Source organism: Amblyomma mixtum, chromosome 9, assembly GCF_055824585.1.
Source record: "Amblyomma mixtum isolate Tamu chromosome 9, ASM5582458v1, whole genome shotgun sequence".
Lineage (NCBI taxonomy): Eukaryota > Metazoa > Arthropoda > Arachnida > Ixodida > Ixodidae > Amblyomma > Amblyomma mixtum.
In genome coordinates this window covers 21,802,284-21,822,028 of record NC_143020.1, presented here as the reverse complement: position 1 = coordinate 21,822,028, position 19,745 = coordinate 21,802,284, and the positions used below count along the sequence as shown (strand labels likewise).

General features: G+C 43.4%; 1 protein-coding gene across 2 annotated transcripts in view; it reads right to left on the bottom strand.

Annotated features, from left to right (window-relative positions):
• Positions 1–19,745, bottom strand: part of LOC149328471 (venom metalloproteinase antarease-like TfasMP_A) — a 41,626-nt gene that overhangs the window by 9,300 nt on the left and 12,581 nt on the right. For both annotated transcript variants that reach the window (XM_089562122.1, XM_089562123.1), the window contains 6 exons: positions 18,817–18,873; positions 15,980–16,101; positions 13,449–13,523; positions 4,427–4,572; positions 2,242–2,291; positions 896–1,004 (listed from right to left, as the gene is read on the bottom strand). In XM_089562122.1, the coding sequence (XP_089418248.1) occupies positions 896–1,004; positions 2,242–2,291; positions 4,427–4,572; positions 13,449–13,523; positions 15,980–16,101; positions 18,817–18,873 (559 nt within the window). The remainder of the gene's footprint in view (positions 1–895; positions 1,005–2,241; positions 2,292–4,426; positions 4,573–13,448; positions 13,524–15,979; positions 16,102–18,816; positions 18,874–19,745) is intronic.

The window sequence follows — 19,745 nt, the reverse complement described above, 5'->3', positions numbered from 1 at the left end:
ATATTATCATAATTTTACATAAAAGCCACCATTATTGCAGAGCAAGCCAGACATATTTGATGCCAGCCACAGTTTGTATTCATATCAGGGAAAGAGCTAAACGCTATGAAAGTCTAATTTTTTTTCCAGAACGCAGAAAACTTTTGCGGCACCGAAGCGGTGTCTAATATTTTCAAGTTACACATCGGTAGCTTTGGTGCTCTGTATTAGCAAAACTAGAAAAACACTGTCTGTTAAGCGGCCGCCGTGATTAAAAACCGGCGTTTTGTGATCAAGCATCAAAAATTTTTGGTTGCTTTCAGAAGCGCGCAAATGTTTTATGAAACAAAGGTCCCGAATATACATCTTTTCCATATTCTGCGACACCAGCTGATCCCAAGTGCTTAGTGCTTGGAAGGCGGAGAATTAGAGCATACCGACATGTTCGAAAGTTAAATTATTACTAATGTTGAAGTAAGCCGGACATAATTGAAATAAGCAGCATCGGGGATTGTTTTTTGGGTACAAGTACGAAACGAAGGCTGCTGTTATCAAACGAAAAAAACCCTGCAGCGAAGGTTATCGAGTAACCACTAAAACGACGCAAAGTGGAACCTTGAAATGATCTTTAAGCTGGCTTGATGCCAGATATGACAACGCACCTGCGATGTTTTAAATCCATGAAATGAATCTTTCAGATGCTGCAAATACAGAAATTCAAAGCAACGAGTTTTAATGCTGATTTGCAATCCAGTCGTAGGAACACAGCGCCGTGTAGCATTCAGTTATTTTCAGTAGACACACTTATGTCTAATGACAATACAGTTTACAGCTTCTCAGAAAGATGACATTGAACATGTGTTAAATCTGACCCCAGGAAATAAATATACCGGGAGAGACTTTCTCCTCAACTCACCTGTGAGCGAGCTCATGCGCGTACACGTAGACACCGTAGAAGCTCTGAGCTCTCTCTTCTGACATACCCACTTTCCACTTGGTGCACACTCCTCCAAGATAGGCGAATCCTATAAGAGAAACATTTTATGACCGGACATAGGGAAAGTGAGCGGGGCTGTAGACTTTCAATAGCTACGTGAAAAGGTAACGTAAACGATGTTTTCTTTGGTTTTAGTGCACAGAAAGCAGACAACGTGTAAGAAAAAATTTTGAAAATGTACCAAAGATAAACCATGCTTATAAAACGCGCATTGGAGGTCTAAATGAGCGGAGCAATTGCAGAGTGGTCGCACTGTGCAGTATATGGGTACAGAAGATTCAACCAAGCAGTTAAGTAAAAAGATACGCCACTTATTTTAAGTGTGATTCATCGTACTGGCTCAGCCCCGTTCGCTTTCACTAGCTTATCCTGATTTCATAAGTTATATCCTGGTCGCGACGGCGGTATGTTCACGGAGGTGACATTCAAAACGGTCGTGAGCTGTACGTTGGCAGCGCACGTCAAAGAACCCCAGGTCGTCCGAACTAATCCGTAGCACTCGACTTTGGAGTCTTTATATCCTAAGCATCGCTTCGTTACGTTAAACTGAAAAAAAATGCAAATACAGAACGAATATGGTGCAACGGATTCAAGAGATGTGACGAAAAAGAGAGTTGGCGGTTGCCTTAAGGAACGCTTGAAGCCGACAACATGAAGCTTTTTTTTTCACAACTGCTCACATTTCAAGAATTGAAGAAAGCTAAGATTCAGCCTGCTGGGAATATAAACTTTGGCAATTCATATTCACAAAATTCTGGAGCAGGAAGCTAGCATTGAAGGTAATGCCATTCGCCGTTAATACCAATCGTTTGCTATCCAATCCAATGTATGTTGCCTGCAAAATGATACTCATCATATTTTGTCTCTTAAAATTCCATTCGCAAGAAAATGACATTGCGCCAAATTAAACACACACCTTACAGAATCATTGTCCAGTCACGGTAATGAGGTATGCTTTTATTTATTTCGGAGCTCCTCACTAGCCTATGAAAAGGCTGAGGAGGGCTTGCGGACGCAGAAGACACCTCATACTCGATGTCTGTTCAGAAGTTGAAGGAACCAAAAATTTTATAGTCTTGATGCGCAAAACGAATAAACGTCTGCTGGAAAATGTGTACCTTGTCCTCTAAATCTGTATATTGCTTTAGAAAACCTATGTGTCACTTTTCTTCTTAAAGCGTTTATGTCAAAAAAAAAACCTTTCTGCCAAACCAAAGATGCGTCAATATTTTGAAGAATAAATAAGCCAAAGATGCTATGCTTACCTCCTGTTCTATGCTGAAGCGTCCCGTCCTTCCACCGCGACATATTGCGTCTGGAAAGTAATTTTAGTTTTAGCGGCAGCTTTAAAATTTGTTCAACAGCTGTTTATGAAGCGTAACGACATTAAATACTGCATTATACGTCTGGCTTTTTGTAAACTGTTTCTCCGAAGCGTCATACTAAAAGTGTCTAACAGAATACGAGACCAAATACAAGAGTTTTCGTAAAGGTGATGAAAAGATATAATGTGTGGTCTTTTTTACGTGACTTTTCGTATTCATCGCTTTTACTTATAACATGCATCACAATAAGCAGGTAGGAGTATTACAGAATCCGTCTTATTGTGGAATGATAGACTTTTGTGCCGTTAGAAGCTCACTTGTGCCTGCTTCCTTCTTCTCTGTCGCCCATATAAAGAGCGAAACACTTCCAATTGTGTTTTTGCTATGTACGAAGGTGTCGCCTTTCGAAAGCATACAAACTACACCCTCTAGCTGATATCGCAGGTGAATCTAAAATGGCCAGTTGCTCACAGGAGGCTTCAACACAACTGCAGATATAAAAAAAAAATATTAATTATCATGCTCAAACCTGCTCAAATCGACGCTTTTTGGCTAAAAACTAGAAAACTGGTAAGGGTGTTGATTACGAACTAAAATCCTAACTAAAGGCCTAAAAAAAAGGCAGCCATTCTAGCATACCGCTTCCATTTGAAAAAATCGTTTTTGCTCCTGGTAAATATTTCAGTGCGCGAAAAAATAACGCATTTATGGTCTCGCGATCAGAAAGATGCAGAGGTGCCTATTTTTCTGTCAATTCTCGCGCCGACGTTTTTTTTTTTCTCGAATGGGGAGCATCTCGCCGCTAATAGCAGCCCGCTACTCAGCTACGCCAATACTCCACTCCTCAAAATCTCAGATGCGCCTCTATATTCTCTATGAAGTCGAATGTTCCACTACTATAATGTTTCTCTCTTCAGTGGATCCCAAAACCTTCGCGCAGCGTCTGAAGTTTCAGCTAGACACAGGATGTTTTTTTTTTCAGGTGTAGATGCATGTTTACCAAAAAAAAAGCAGACAGCTGACATAGCAAGAATTGCCATTTCTTCGCGGTCAGTAATCTCCATGTCCCTTAAATGTAGCGGTATATTACCCTGTTTATATCCTATCGAATTTGAAACCCATCAAAGGAGTCTTAGCCAGCAAAAACAGAGACAGATTAATGATGATCCCGTGGTGGCCGATTAGCTGAACTGTTTCCAGTGCTTATTTTAATCGGACCAGTCAAGCGTAGAATGTCCCAACGGATTATTTTCGCACTTACTCTCGCACCCCGCCGTCCTCCTTACTTCCAAAGATGGCGCAGCATACTTCCACATTACATAATGTATGCTTCCAGGAGCCATATGCAATTAGCTCAGAGAAGCTTTCATGCTTGCCCCTCTGACAATGACTGATGTGTCTCTATTAATTTCCTTTGTTTAGTAATGAATGAGCCCTTAAAACAAAAGAACATCTTCCATTGAGTAAATATGTGCTGGTCTAAGTAGTACAGTGCTGTGCAGCTTGCTCTCTGTAACATACAGAAATACTGGGAAGAGAAAATCTTGATCTTGAATGGAAGAATTTTATGTATACTTCGAGAAAAATACGTTAACGGCTCCGTAGATATTGAAGTACTTCTCTCACAGGAAAAAAAGAACAGCTGCAGTGATGCATACAGTTCAGAAATAGGCAAGAGAGATCATGATGTCATCAGCGCAATAAAAACCAGAATACAGACTGAACGACAGAAATAAAAGTGTACATTTTGCATTGGCGAAAAATTTCTTCCACAACAGAAGCGGACCGGAGAGCATGTTTTCGCGTTGAAACAAAGGGCATTGAGAATAGTGGAAAATAGTCTGAAAAATGTATCGTGTTGCTCAAGACACTAATTATAGCAAAATTATAGACGCAGCTTATAGCTTCATTTTCATAAAACACGAGGACCGTCTATAAGTACGGCGAAACAGATGAAACACAAGGTCGACTGATCAACTTTATTTCAGAGCACCTACCTGTAGTCCTGAGTTCTACATCCGTCTGCGTTTACGTGGTATAGCGCACATTTCCAAGTAAGTAGCCAAGTCGATGTAATGTAGATATATTCAAAGGTATTTGATATACTGCTCGAAATTTAACTTACCCTGTGAGAAGGAACACAATGTCAGCATCAGCAAAGTACGTCTGGTTCAGAACAAATGCGTTGAATTTCTGAACTGTTTCTTCATACAGAATATTTTTAGTGTGATTATAACCCTCCAGATGGACGATGTAAGGCTCGTCGCTAACCTGGAAGAAATAAAAAAAACGGGATTCTTTTGAAGTTATTCTTTACTGAAAGCTCCTAGTGATACTGAAATACTCAGAATGATCGGGAAGACAGAAAGTGTTCTTATTCCTAGCACTCTCCCTTCCCCATCCTGCGGCCAGAAGTTGAGGCTGTTGGTTACGACGCTGCTATTACTTTCAGGAGAGTTGTAACAGGCGCTTACCGGCTTGTAAAAACAGTATGAACGACAAACTACACAGCTTAAGAAGTGAGACAGGTGCTAAAAAACCTGCACTCATTGCGCTGCTGCACGTCTATTTCGAGGGATGGAGGACATCATTTAAAGAATAAAAGTTAATAAAGAGGCCGCTCGGCAGGAGCAAAAAAATACACAAAAGCAGATACACAAACTAGCTTTCATATCAGTTTCCTGCGTACCCAAGAAAAGAGATGGAGAAAATAAAACCAGCGGCACAAGTCACTCCCAACCCTTTTCGTTCGCCTGCCTTCATGTGCGGCGTCTTTGAATAACGATGTACACCTCTTGAGTTTTACTGCACTGATATCGCTATTTATGCACTTTCTAAAATCACGCCCACTGGAGACATCTGCCGCACGAACCAAATATATCTGCCGCGAGCACGCAGCGAACGCTGATTCCAGCTTTGCAAAGGACGAGACCACCGGGAACCTCGGTCTCCGTCGGGCATTACCTTCGTAAAAAAAAAAATATGGGATTATTCAAAATTTTCCCCTGGTCAAAAAGTCTTTTCTTCTTTTGGCTGTCAGCCTCACCTAGTCCTTGCTGCAAAATTCATTGCAGCCAGTCGCAACGAGGTATTTGCAAACGTAGCTCAAGGTCATCTACCTGGGTGGCAGCGCGGCTTCAAAATCAACGCAGGAGGGAACGGTTCGTGATTGTGCGTCGGTTCGTGGTTGTGCGCCGGCTGCTTCAATCTCAGGCCCTGTTGCGTACCCGATATCAGTGTGAATCCTGAGATAATCAACTGTAGCAGTTCATGTTCGAGCTATGTGGAGCTATTATCTTTGAAGATTACAGATAAAGCCTTGTGGTCGGTTAGGACACAAAATATATGGACTTCGACAGACAAACGGAAAGGCTTAGCGGTACAATAGTTTGCAGGCACCTTCCTTACGAATGTTCTGGGCCGCACGCTGGCAGGTGTGAGGTGCTTTGAGCAGAAATCAACTGTCTTCCGGTCCCAGGCTTCGTCATCAACCAGACATCAACCACTGCCAAACATAGAGAGTCAGATGCGACATGGAAAATTGGGACGGGATGAACGAGGAGTTTTGTTACGGGAAGCTGCTGCTTTGAATGTTGACAAATGAAATAGAAATTTGCATAGAGAAACAATGTTTAATATGTAACAAGCAAATTTTTCTAAATGTTGAATTGATTCTGTTGAAATTTTCATAAACACCAAGTAAACATAAAGAACTGCTCTAGTTCCAGCACATCAAAGCCATGTTGGAAGATGCCAGTGTGGGGTGGTTTTTACTCACGAGTACTTTATAGGATGCTTTAGAAGGCGTGCAAAACTGTGCATCCTGCTTTGTCTGCAGTTACTACAACTTTCGACGCAGCATTTAGCCACTAAAGGAATCTTTTGGTTAAGAAACAGCAGCACACGCCTGCGCACTACTGTAGAAATGTTCTACCGCACATAGTTCAACAAAACTGGGGTCGATAAAAATCTACTCGTTTAACTACCACAGATTGTATCTGCATGTTGTGATTATTTTCTTGAGACCCCAGAAATTAGGTCTCAAACTAACGCTTATTATCGGCCGTAATCTATAAAAATCAATTTCATTTCTTATTCCATTTGGCCGCCACGTAAACTTGACTTCAGCAACAGCAGGTACGAACGTGACCGACTAATCAGAAAGCCAGCCGCTAGCCAACCTCGTGACGCCGCATCAAATGTGAGTAAATCCCACGGATCAGACTGCCACCGTTCGCGGCACAAACGACGTGCACTTTCTTTGCCGAGCCTGAACCAGCGCCGGTAAAGCTGCTTAGGCGTGCCGAACATGTGGTGCTCCGCCACTTGTGAGCGTCGGCGCCGGTCGGCCAGTGAGATATCGATTTAAACATATTTATGCAAGCAGGTGCCGTATTCTATAGGGTGTCGATTTTAAAGTGGACATTTCACGTCTATCCTGTCCTCTGTCATTGGTCAGTGAGATACACCCGTGGTAGAGCCCATCGATGAGACCGTCAATTCGAGGAAGTGGTACAGATCTTTTTTATTGACTATTTAGATGACGGTAATGGACACAAAGCGCCACGAGCAAAATGTTTCTTTACCATGACGACTGGCCAAGCCCAGGGACTGCGACAGGGCTCAGTAATGTTCTTATCGAGCTTTCTGTAACCTCCGCATTGATAACCTGTCGCTAACCGTGGGACATCCGGTATGGCTGCCAGCGAATAGGAGGGGCATCACCAGTGCCGTTAGAGCAACAGCTTGACCCTGGGCGTTCTTATTCAGGTCAAAGATGTCAGAAAAAGACTCGTAAGCGTTCGAAGATGTCTGGATTTCGGTAGCGCGGACAAGAAAAATCAGAGGGCACTTTTACTGTCTAAAGTGCGTAGACGCGAAAGCGTTTTCCGCACCACATTGACTGCCTCTGTGGCATTGGTGATGTCACCACTGGATGACACCACACATAATTAATGCCTAATTGCTAATTATTTAAGGAGTGGCGAACTACTAATTAATTGGTAATTAGCGATTAATGACTAAAACCTCCAAGTTAACAACTTCTTGACGCACGGCGGTCTTAATAAGCGATACAGAGGGCAAGCTGGCGTCGGGGAAAGTCCGTCGGGGTGGCACAGGTACAAAAGCTTCGAGTTCACGACGAACGATCAGCGTGGCAGTGTCGCGTGATGGTGTTCAGCCTACACAGCAACAGCTGGGCCCCACTGTGAAACATGGCGAACGTCATTTTTTATTTGGCCGTCACGACGAGGAATTGGTATGGCACGCACGACGCAGACCTAATGAGTTGAAACGTTCACAAAGAAAAGCTTCGCGCTCTGTTTCGACAGCGGAATAATTTTAAGCTTCATTGCTCAGTCATCCACAAGAGGCTACGCCGCACACACACAAGATCTGGTAGCACTTTGCTACAAAGTTGATACCCTAATATAGGAATCAAAATATAGGCCACATAAGAAAACGTATTGCAGATGACGCGTTTCATTTGCTCCTCTGCAAAGGGTTGCGATACTTTGAACACCGTCATCAAGGACTGCCGTTGCTTTGAAGAGGTAAAGAGCCGGCGGATATTTAAGCAGTTTCCTCGGCGTCCACATAAGGCAGCGACATGTTCATGTCAGCAGCAACAACTACAACTATCCTTCCCGCTACAACACCTAACGTCACCGGCCATCATGCGCTGTCCTGGCTCTCTTCTCTTAAGAATTCTACGGGTCTCCTCGATCATTAGGCGTTACGCCTCCGACAATACGACTGCACTGTGGTCTATACGTGTGGACGGCTACACGAGGATGCCGACTGCATCTCTCGTTATCCTCTTCATCAGGAGATTAGTACTTGCGGATAGTACTTAAAAGTACTTGCGGTATTGATCTGTTCTCTCTCTCTCTTCTTTCAGCACTTTTAGCTAAGAACAACGCCGGGGTGATGAGCGCGCCTCCATAACATATCGCCTAACGGCCGCCCCTACCTACCCTTCACTGAGCCGCTTTGATCTCACCGACAGCACTATATAACACCGAAGGTTTCACCCCGCTGCACCTGACTTCATTCTCGTTGTGCTCACGCAACTCTACACTGTTTTCCTCCAGGAATCACATGATCTTCCTACTGCTGGTCATCTGGGTGTTTCACGTACGTACGACCGAGTCCTTCGTCGGTTCTTCTGGCCTAGCCTCTATCGCTCTATCCGCCGTTCTGTTGGTGTTTGCGATGAGTGCCAGCGGCGGAAACTGCCCACAACTCCTCCAGCTGGTCTTCTTCAGCCTATCGACATCCCTCCGGCGCTGTTCTTCCTCTTTAGATTAGATATTCTCTGACCTTTTTTTTAGTGGAATTATGGATATAGATGAGCTGCAGTAGCCACAGATTATGCCATCCGATAAGCTATAATGCACGGGCTCCCCATGTGTACTGCCGCTGATGTCGCCGACTTCCTTCTTCACGACCTTATTCTCTACTATGGCTCTCGCCACCAACTCCTCACGGAACGTGGCCGCGCTTTTTTTTTAAAGTTGTGGACTACATTCTACGTACGTGTGTCACTAAACAAAAGTTAGCCACATCTAACCATCCGCTAACTAACTGCCCCACTGATAGCCTCAACCCCACCCACTGTGACATGCTCGCCATGTACGTCTCATCTGGCCACCGTGACTAGGACATGACCCTTCCATACGTTAAATTTGCCGAAATTACTCCCGCTACGACACTGCCGGCTATTCCCCATTTATCTGTTTTATGGCCGCGAGCCTCTTGACACAGTTCTTCGTACATAATGTCCCCCGCCTTCTGAATGTGCCCGAGACGCCATTGCCCGTGCTGACCATGCCCGTTAACTCGCATGCCACTGCCTGCAAGCTTCGGAAGCCTTTCAGCAAGAGCACAACAGCCCCCACCTCGACACCGCCTTCTCACTTGGGTCTCTTGTGTTACTCTGGGCACCTTCTCGTCGTGTTGGGCTCTAAGAAAGCATCTATCCCGCTACTTTTGCCGTGTAATTTGCTACGCCAAATCACGGCCCTCACCTACGAGATCGCTCCTGCCTTATCTCTATCAACTTCCCGTCCGGCACAACCGAATGTCGTCCGCGTCTCAGCCTCGAACCCTATCACCAGCCCTGCTCTGACAGTCTTTAATTAGCACCGCGACGGTGCTTCTACTCACGGGGCCGTGCTATGCACCCAGCGAATGGTGACGCCTCGGACGAAGTTTATTTTGCTTGGCGCATGCTTGTCGGTCGAATCCATCGCGACGACCCGTGCCTAGCGTTTCTTCTATGCCTTGCACTTGTGCTTTGACTCGTGCACCCCATGAAGGCTTTTTTTGTTTGATACACATTGGAGACGCTCTATCGTATGTACAAAGCGCGCAAAATATTTTGTGCAATAATTAACGAAGTAAATTGCCTCGAAAACGCACCAAACTTTATAGTTTCGTAGCCTGAAATTATTGTCAGCTTATGCTCCTATAGGCATTTTGGAAAAAACGCTGATTTCTGGAGGTTCAGTAAGCAGAGGGATGAGTTACTGGGTGTTTCAAACTATTCAAAACAGAATTTCCTATTAAAAGCTCTCAAATATTCATGATTGTGGATTGCGTAGTTTGAATTTGCGTGATAGAGGGCATTAGTTTGTGAAAGAGTGCAAGCAAAATACTAATATTTACTAAAATGAACAGATTAACTTTTTATTTGAACACTTAGGGCGCAAGGTTGTATGGCGAAACTGAAGGCCGCCAAAGACGAAAGCCAGCGCAGTTTTTCGACTTTCAGAATCGGCATCATGCTTCGAGACATCGAATGGAAAAAAAAGCGTTTCAAAACTATTCAAGCTGCCTTTCCCATGTGGCGTAATGTAAGATGGGAGTTTGTTGACTTAAATGCAGACACAGTTTCCGCATTTTGGAACGTAGATGATGTGGGAGTTTGTTGAACTAAATGCGGACACAGTTTCCTTATTTTGGACATCGATGACGTTTAAGTCAGTCCGGCAACGATACCACTAGCAGTGACGCCATTTTATCAACATGTTAACGCGGGAAAACCAACGTGGAAAACTGCGGAACGTGCATGTTCAGCGCTCTATATCCCGAAGCTCGATGCTCATTGAGAAATTTTGTATACTGATTTGCCGTATATATTTTAGGCCTCCAATTTAACACTTTATGTGCCAGAAACTCAAAAATTAACAAGTTGATCAGTTATTTTAGATTATACTCGTATTTTTCTAGCACTCTATTAGCAAATATCGTGCTCCATGCCGTATAACTAACCGGCTGAATTCTTATCAGCGTGTGAAGGCTTTTCAAGGAAATATGTGTTGTATTATTTTAAACACCCTATATAAAGGAAGGACTGTAAATACGAAGTTTTGCAAAATAGACAGGTTATTGCGCGCTATTAACACAAATTTGAAGCAACCTCTGGCAGTCGCATTTCAGATATTATTGGTGATAGTAAATATTTAACGTTTGGTATCGCAATGGCTACTGACCTTGTTTCGAATAAGGACTTAAATAAAACAGCTGCAGCTGCCTTCTGTGCACTTTCTTCCTCTAATAATTCAAACACTGAAAAATAGTGCGTGAAGTAATTTCAAGTTGTAATTCCCAATCCGCTGAGCTGAATGACAAAATTAACTGCAGAAATACAAGATTAAAATATTGAAAGAAAGAAAAGAGGTCTTGCATTGAAAAAAAAATAGATGTTTTGTAACATAAAAGGCGTTTTACATGGCAAGATATCCAATAATAACAATCTTAAAACAAGCAGAAGTAGGGAGAGGAAATGTGGTTTTGCCTCGAGTTTCCTGCATGACAAAAACAGGCTCGGAAAATAATCGGTCGTCTTTAGCGTCCTTATTACCTGCCATTTTCCTATCACAAATTTAAAGGTATTAGTCGCTCTGTTGAGCGAAATGAAGAAAGACAAATTGGAACAATTCTGCCGTTCTGGCTGCCTGTTTTTCATTATATTGTGTTCTTGCTTCAGCCCTGGTGAAAAACCAAAATTTCAGAGCAGCGCAAGATGTATTTTGTGTATTAGTTTCATACACGCTCTGCAGCCACGTGTTTTGTTTTCTTTACCTTACTCGTGCTACCCAATTCTGTACTAGTTGCACTTTGCCTTAAAGGGAGACTGAAGCACTTTTTTCGAAAATCGGGCTGGCAGCAGAATCCGATAGTTTTTGATGCTGTATACCGGAATATCGCATCCAAATAAGGCAAAAACAAGCGCGAATTGACTTTTTTAGCCGAAATGTGCGGCCTGTGCCGCGGGGCACGCCGCGCGGCGCGCCGCCGCCCGTGATTGGTCAAGAGAGGTCGTGACGTCACTTTGAGGACTGGAGAAGCTGGCGATGCGGATCCGGCGCTGCGTTGAGTGCAGATCGCAGCTTTCCGTGTCGTTGTAAAAGCGAATACGGCGACTATTTTTTTTTACTGACCTCCGAAGAGAAGGATACTACAGTTTGCTCATTCCACGTAACGCCTGAAACCAAAAAAGACACAAGCAAAAAATTGTACGCCTAGCACAAGCATACGCCAGCGTCAAAGACGCGATGCAGACCATGCGTAAAAGGTGCCAGCACAACCTCGGCTCGTATTCTCGGAAAGGAAGGGGTGCGAACAATACTCAAGTCAATTACCACCACCGGACACCTCCTGGCTCTCCCGGAAGAGCGTCATCCTAAAGAAAAGGCCCAAAGCACTGTGTACAAAAAATCCTGTTCTCAGTACCCGGGTGTTGCAGGTTGGGGCAAGAAAGTATTTCAAGGAAACGATGAAGGAGCACAAAGTTGGTGTCAAAATTAGCGAAGCGCAGTGGCCAAGCACTGCGAGGCATGTGACCACAAGATAGTGACGCAATCATAGTGCGCTGGAAACCAAGCCAAATACGCGCACAAGGCTGCTGCTTCACTCGTGGTGCGTTCAGCAGATGCCAGAAAATATTAATCGCTGCCTTGGAAACGTTCGCCCTTCCTAGATTTGCAGTTTAGGTTCAGTGAAGTAGTTGCCAACTATATGTGTGTTTAAAAGCCAAGCTAGCTGCAACTCGCCCGCTGCCACAACTTGATGAAGAAACCGAGTAAGGTTGCGGTGTTTTCTTGCAAAAACTCGGTTGGCATTCATTTCTCTCTTAAATTTGCATCAGAAATCAGAACGTAAAACGCTTTCGATTTAATCGCTTAGCTACGATTAAACGAGATGCCGCATATGAAGAACTTCGATGCTTGCTTGCTTTGCTTTATTGTGCTTTTCATTGCTTGCTTGCTTGCTTGGACACGTCGAACCGAGTATAAAATCACTAATTAAGCCTTGCTGAGCACGCCTCAGGTGGTCTGGCCGCACCTAAGCTGAGGAGAGCGACACATGCTTGAGCCTCTATAAGGTTTCTGCAGGGGCTAAGTGAGCATGTTTCTACTTTTAGAAGAGGCGCTTCTTGCGAATGGTGACACGCCTCTCATGCCCGAGGAAATCGAAGGAACTGAGTCATAGTTCAGCCGCGCCTTTTAGACAGAAATCTCCAGAGATCACATTAGGGACATGCTCTGCATGTAGCCGCTCTGACGGAAGTGCTTCGAGCAGAGTAGGCTTGCTTCGGCCGGCTAGAATTCTTCGTCCCAGCAGCGAGCGCTTGCGCTGCGGGCTTATGATCTTGCGGAAAACGGTGGAAGACGACACAGTCGCGGCCGTAGTTGTTCGTGGACACGACCGCAGAGTAGTACCTTGTGTTGAATATGATTTTCAAGGTCGGCTGGCACGCTTTGTACGTCACAACGCACGCAGTACGAGGAACAACGCATGCAGCACGAGAAACAACGCGCGCTGAAAGCTCGCTCGGATGCGCCGAAGTATCCCCGGCTCCTCAACGTGACGTCACGTTGGCCGACATGGACGAGGTTTCCCTCTCCGCTGTTCTCCTCCCCAGCGCTCGCGCGGGGCGCGGGAGATTTAAACATCGCGTTTTTAATTGGTGATTTCGCAACTGTTTTTGCCAAAATCGAAAAAATAATTTCACAGACGTGATCAGCAATGACACTACTTCAAAACCCTAAAAATTTAGCTGATTCGAAAACCGCCTCAGTATGCCTTTAAGTCACAAATCTTATAACCGGACATTATACTTCAAGATTTTTACTTACATTTTTGGTTACCGTGATGCCGACAATCCGTAACTGTACTCTAGGCTGCACCATACTTCGGAATCGAAGATTAGCCTGGAACGTGATAAAAGAACAACAGGTGATCGTTTTTAGCTAGGTAACGCAACTGCAATTGAGCTTTTTCATCACTCATCCTTTCAAAAAAGATTCTAAACGCAGTGGACTCATGCTTACTACATGATGTATTTGTAGCTCTCTTTACGCAGACGGAGGAGTAACTGATTTCGAAACGACATGTTTATGAAGGCAGAACGGTTGTTTTTTGTTTCAAATACCTAAGCATCAACAGTCACAAGTGTATTCTAACTTTCTAAATTTCTAAATTGAGGCGCTCGCAGGGTAAGTTTAAAGTAAGAAGCGATCCGCGTTGTGCTCAAGAAAGATAAGTGATCATTTGCTTTATTTTTGCTTCAAATTCGCATTGTTAATGAAGATATTGCTTTTTTTCTATTACACTGCACACCGCGTATTTATGACAAACTCTCTTTCAGATTATTTGTTTTTTTTTAGTATACGATGAGCCAATCCTAGAATTTCCGGTAAAATGTTTTTTGAAATTATTGCCATTGTATACATTCCCCACATTCCCCATTTATATTTCAGACTCCTTGTTTATTTAGAAAGCAATGTCGAAGGAAACAGTAAACTGCACTGTTCATTAACCATTGAGTAGAAGTAGAAGGTATGCAATGATCAGAATTAGAACTATGATATGCACTAAAGCTATGAAGGGCTCATGATGTTGTTTCTGCAGTATACTTCACTTGGCCCCTAGGAGCAACAAAGAGATTTTTTCTCTAAAGCCAACAAGTGTATTTCTGTAGGACAACTCACAGATGTGATACGCACAGTCCCGCGGAGAAGCTAAGCGCTGTGTCAATAGCGACCAGCTGCAGCTTGCGACGTTATAATTTATTCAAACGCAATTAAAGCCATGTGCCTATGTCTGCGGTCACTTCCTGCCAGTTCACAATGCCGAAAGTCAAGAAAGCGTAACCTTATTTGCGATCTCGAAGTAAAATTCGTACAGTCCATCGCACAACTGTTCAGTGTGCTCCTACAATGTCCTCTGGTGCCCTTTGCTAAATTTTCCACTTAATCAAGGACTGAAACCATATTTGCAGGCTTCAGAAGTAAGCCCAGGTTTCATATCAGTGTGCATGCATGCTAAGATATTTTTTAAAGCCACAGGCTAGATGTATATGGCTCCAACTGCAACCGAAAGGGACGGCGGCTTTACCGTTAACTCCATTGAAGGTAGATATGACGGGAGCATTAGAAAAATGCCCCCAGACCTTATATATAAGAAAAACATTCACAGAACGAAGAACTTGCGCTTGTTTCTTGTTTACGTGTAATATCTGTAGGTTACGACTGAGGTTCATAAATTGCTAATGTTGAAGATTGAGCCTATGCCTTCGAGCGCAGCTATGAAGCTTGAATATGCTGACAAAGCGGTACTTGCAACTTTATTCTTAGCTAAATAATAGTGAAGGGATATGATTTCACCGAAATAAACAGCCTGAATAATTTTGTCCGGATCCTATAAAAGGCCTAAAAGTGCTCGAAACATTAGGCTGGTTGTTTTTCAGGCGAGAATACCAGCTTCTTTACGTTAGGGGCGCCGTTTTTTTCTAAACAATGACCCCCTCGCTGAAATGCAAAAAATTTAGTGGGTTTGAAACTAAAGCTGGAGCTGCTCTTAAAAAGGGGTCCAATAAACTCCTTTGTTGTAAATCACGGAAATTTCTGGTGTGCAGTAAAGGCCTTCCAGCATTCTGCGCACGGAGAGCAGTGTGGATGACCGGTCTTCTCTACCACTCGGCATTAAAGTTCAGGACCACACATCCAAATAGAAACGTCCTGCTTTTTTTTGATGACACATTGCTTGTGAACCTATGATTCTAGAAATTAAAATACCTGACAAGCGATTCATGCCGGCAAAAAAAAACACACTAACCATTGGCGGAATAGCTGCAGGTGACGTAGTGCGGCGAAACTTTCTGTGCGTGTTCTATAAACAAAAGTTTCTTTGGTTAATCTATGGGAGTAAATAAACAGTCTGCGTAAATCAAGCTAGGAGGGTAACAGGGAAGACGTTGCTGCATGACAAGAGTAAGCAGGGCCTCTAGCATTTCGCCTCCATCGAAATGCGACTGCAGCGGCCGGGATCGAACCCACGTTTTTCGGATCAGCTGAAAAGTTAAGACTGTATAGTCCTTCATAGTAATGTGAAGGAATGTGAGATCGCTGCCCGGCCTAAAATAGGCGCTATAAATAACGACTCGTTCGGTCCATTTATGAACGAAAATTTTCGTTCGAGAGCAGAAATATTAGTACAGAAGTACCAATATCTGCCTCTGCGCTTTCGTCATGAATTGAGATTCGATTCGGCTGGAGAAGCTTATGTCCACAAAATCGTGCGAGCTCGCACTTAAGGCTCTGGCAGCTACGTCAATAGGTGCCGTAGAGCCGCTGCTAAAGTGCAACATACCAAATTTGTAGCATACCGAATTGGTCATAATGGCCAGGTACTTAGCAATTTTCTTTTCATCGAAGGCCAGCTCAAGACTGAACTCGTAGTCTACGACAATGTGGAGTTCAGGGTGTATTTCTTCAGGCAGACGCCTTCCTGCATAGACGGAGAGCATGTGGTTCAGTTGTTGTCGTGAACGCTCCCAATACTGACTACAGTTTTTTGTTCCTTTGAATTCGAGCCCGCTTCTGTCACTGGACATTTCAATTTGTCTGTGTCCGTTTCAGCTTTGCTACTGACTGAAAAAAAAGTGTCCAGTTACTGATTTTTAAATACCACGAAGAAACACCCGATATAGAAACAGGTATATAAATGCTGGAAATGAATATTAGAAGCAATTTTGTTTGATTTGCATGTTCACTTATCAGTACGCCTGTTTAAATCAGTGCCACTTAGGCGAGATCAACTTGTTAACATTCTTAAGTAATGACCGATTTGTTTGGACTCATACTGCATTATAATTTCGGCATAGTTGATGGCGTAAAACTTTTGGAAAAAATGTACGGGCATGTGCATTTCTAAACATACTAGGCCCATTAGTTGGCACATACAGGAAAATTATACAGTCATCACTGTTAGTGTCAGAAAATGGAAAGAACATGAAAGAAGACGGAGGCCAGGTCAGGATGAGAACCATTTATTTACATTTAAAAGAGTAAGAAGTGAAGGCCTTGGGAGAGGTTAGGCACGGCAATAGGAGGCGTGCTGTCTCTGCCAACGCTAAGGTACTTTGAAATGAAAGAGAAAAGGAAAAAAAAACTCAGCATAACAATATATCTCAGCTTAGAGTTCATTGCGATTTTGAGGTGTTTTGGCAACTAGAAGTTCATTTAGAAAGTACCGCTTAAGAAAGGCTCTCTTTCATGATTACCCCGTGTCCAAAATTGCAACTGTACTTAGCTGGTCATCCATGAATGCGTACAGCAATAATATATTAAAAGCACATCGCATTTGTTTTGTCCGGGTATTTGTGATTATTAGTGGTACCATCCTTTTGTTTCAAAAACTTATCTGGCAAATTAAAAGTAGTTGGTTGCCGTAAATCGACGGAAAGCGGAGATCGTTGGTTGGTTTGGTTTATGGGGTTTAACGTCCCAAAGTGACTAAGGCTATGAGAGACGCCGTAGTGGAGGGCTCCGGAAATTTCGACCACCTGGGGTTCTTTAACGTGCACTGACATCGCACAGTACACGGGCCTCCAGAATTTCTCCTGCAAAGAAATTCCAGCCGCCGCGGCCGGGATCGAACCCGCGTCTTTTGGGTCAGCAGCCGAGCACCATAACCGCTGAGCCACCGCGGCGGCGGAAAGCGGAGAGTATCATAAGTAAATTGTATGGGAGGGATGGAAGGGAGAGGATTGCACTCATTATCTTGTTTGACTTTTATTTTCAGATCAACGTTATCTCCCAACGAATCCAATGCAATAGAAGCAAAGCTCAAGATTCTCTTCCACCCATCAGCTTCCAGCCTTCTAAAGTTCTGCCTTATCCGCCCACCGGTAGTCGTATTCCCGAACGCCGGGTACGACAATATGTCGTATTAAATCTCTTATATTTCATTATCTGAGCCTCATGGCAAACAAACATTGCGTCATTATTTAATAATAAAGCCGTTATATAGCTAAACCTGTTATATATTATGCCGTAACGAAATAGCTGAGAGGCAGAAACAGCAATTCCTCCACTCAGAAGCCAGCTAACCAGCTGTCTGCTTTTGTAGTACGGTCGTAGCGCCTCATTTTAATTATGCGCGAGGAAAGACAAAATAAGAGGCCTAAAGGTGGTCCTTAGCTACATTTCTCAACTCTGCACCGTGTTCAATACACATGGCGGTCTCGAATGCACTATATTTATTTGCACTCTCAGTCTTCTGCTGGCATTCTCTCTGTTTAGGTAATTCACGCGGCTATGAAGTGTTTGACAGAACAACGGTGAAAACAAAAAAATTACTAAAATCACCAACGCAACATATTCCTATAAATTCGCACTGGAGATTTTTGGTCAAATGTTTAGGGGAATCCCACAAGGTAGAGTAGATTTGTAATAAGGGAGTCATTACTCATTGACGTCCACCCAAGCGCAGTCATACGGCTGCAAAGAAAAGATGTACTTGATCCTGAGGGGAGAATTCTTCTAGCGCCGGCATGTAACATTGGGAAGCCTTACCATTCCGCTTATACAGGTGGAATTGAATGGTCCATGAGTTTTTTCTCCTATAGCAAAATAGCTCGGTCCATTCAGAACAGTAAAGCTTAAAGATGTAAAAACTTTTCGCAAAATATATGACTTTGCATAAGGTTTGGGTCAGAGATTCGTATACGTGCTTTGTTATATGAATGTGCTGCCGTATATGAGTGTCCTTGCTATTTGCATGTGGCCGTATGCTTGTTGCGTGTGTCACTATCATACTTCACAGTACTATTTTTATGACGCGTCAAACTGGAGCCACAGGAAGAAAAACCAGACCGCACCAATTCCTGAGAGAGGACTGAACGCATTATGTCTGATTAAGTGCCGTTGAGATAATAAAATATATGTGAAAACAGTTACAAAAGTTTGAACACATACAAGTCACTTCATCATCTCAAGAACTATTCATTCTGACAAATTGCTCCCAGGTAACTTTGAATTGGATGCCTACATCATTACTTTACAGTGCTCAGAGGCAAAACGATTTAACTGTATTTAACAATTACACAGAACGCTGCGAGGAAGAAAAAGTACGGTGGGTACACACAGTTACTTCCGTAAACTATTTGTGAAAATGACCGAGAAAAATACATCGTACACTCTCATCGCTTCATATACTCACGTTGCGAGCCTAAGCTCCTTGGCTCTAGTGTTAGTAATGCTTCGTTTTCTGGAATTCCTTTGGGAAAGAAGCAAATGAAAGTTGTTTGTCTGCAAAGTAAGAAATTGCCACGGGAAACTCAAGCAGTTTGACATGCATGTAGGCGTTTACAAGTTTTGAACAACAATGTATTTATTGCTATAATTGGACTATAAGCTCTAGTGTTCTCCCTCTTCCCTGCGTCCCACCCTTCGCGCTAATTTATAGCCATGCAGAACTAACTAGCCCAACTTCATTCTTTGAAGACGTCTTTAAAACTCTTAAGATACAGTAGAGGCCCGAGTTTCTATATATTCATACGATTCTTATTTGGTGGGTTTGTGTCACCGAGAAAATCTCGTTCTTAAATTCAGAACTGATGATAGCAGGGAACAGGGAAGAATAATTACAGAGAAGAAGGTGATGATTGAGGCTGTGTTTTAGGAAAATTTAGGTTTTAGGAATCTGGCTCCATCTCCTTGGAGGTTATTTTTCTACATCATTCACTCATGCATTTTTCTAGCTGGCGATACAGTATTCAACTATTTTTTTTTACATCTCATGTGCCTGCGCCAGGTATCGAGATAGCACCCAGCTAGTCCAGATAATCATACTGACCTGCCAGCTACCACGTTCTGTTCTACAGCCACTCTGTCATTCTCTCTTTCTTACGTCACAAATGATGTCACCGCGCTTCTGTTAGTTCCTCATAATTATGCACTACGTGGTTGTATTCGAGGAAACTAGAAACCCCCCTTTCTGGTAATTGGCGGTATGGGCCCAATCGGCACCACTACGCATTGCCCTTCGACACTCATTCGCTCCCTCTTTTGCCTCTTCCTCCACTTTCATTCCAATTTTCTTCGATATTGCAATAATGGGTGCCACTGGAAGCGTACAACTGACCATAG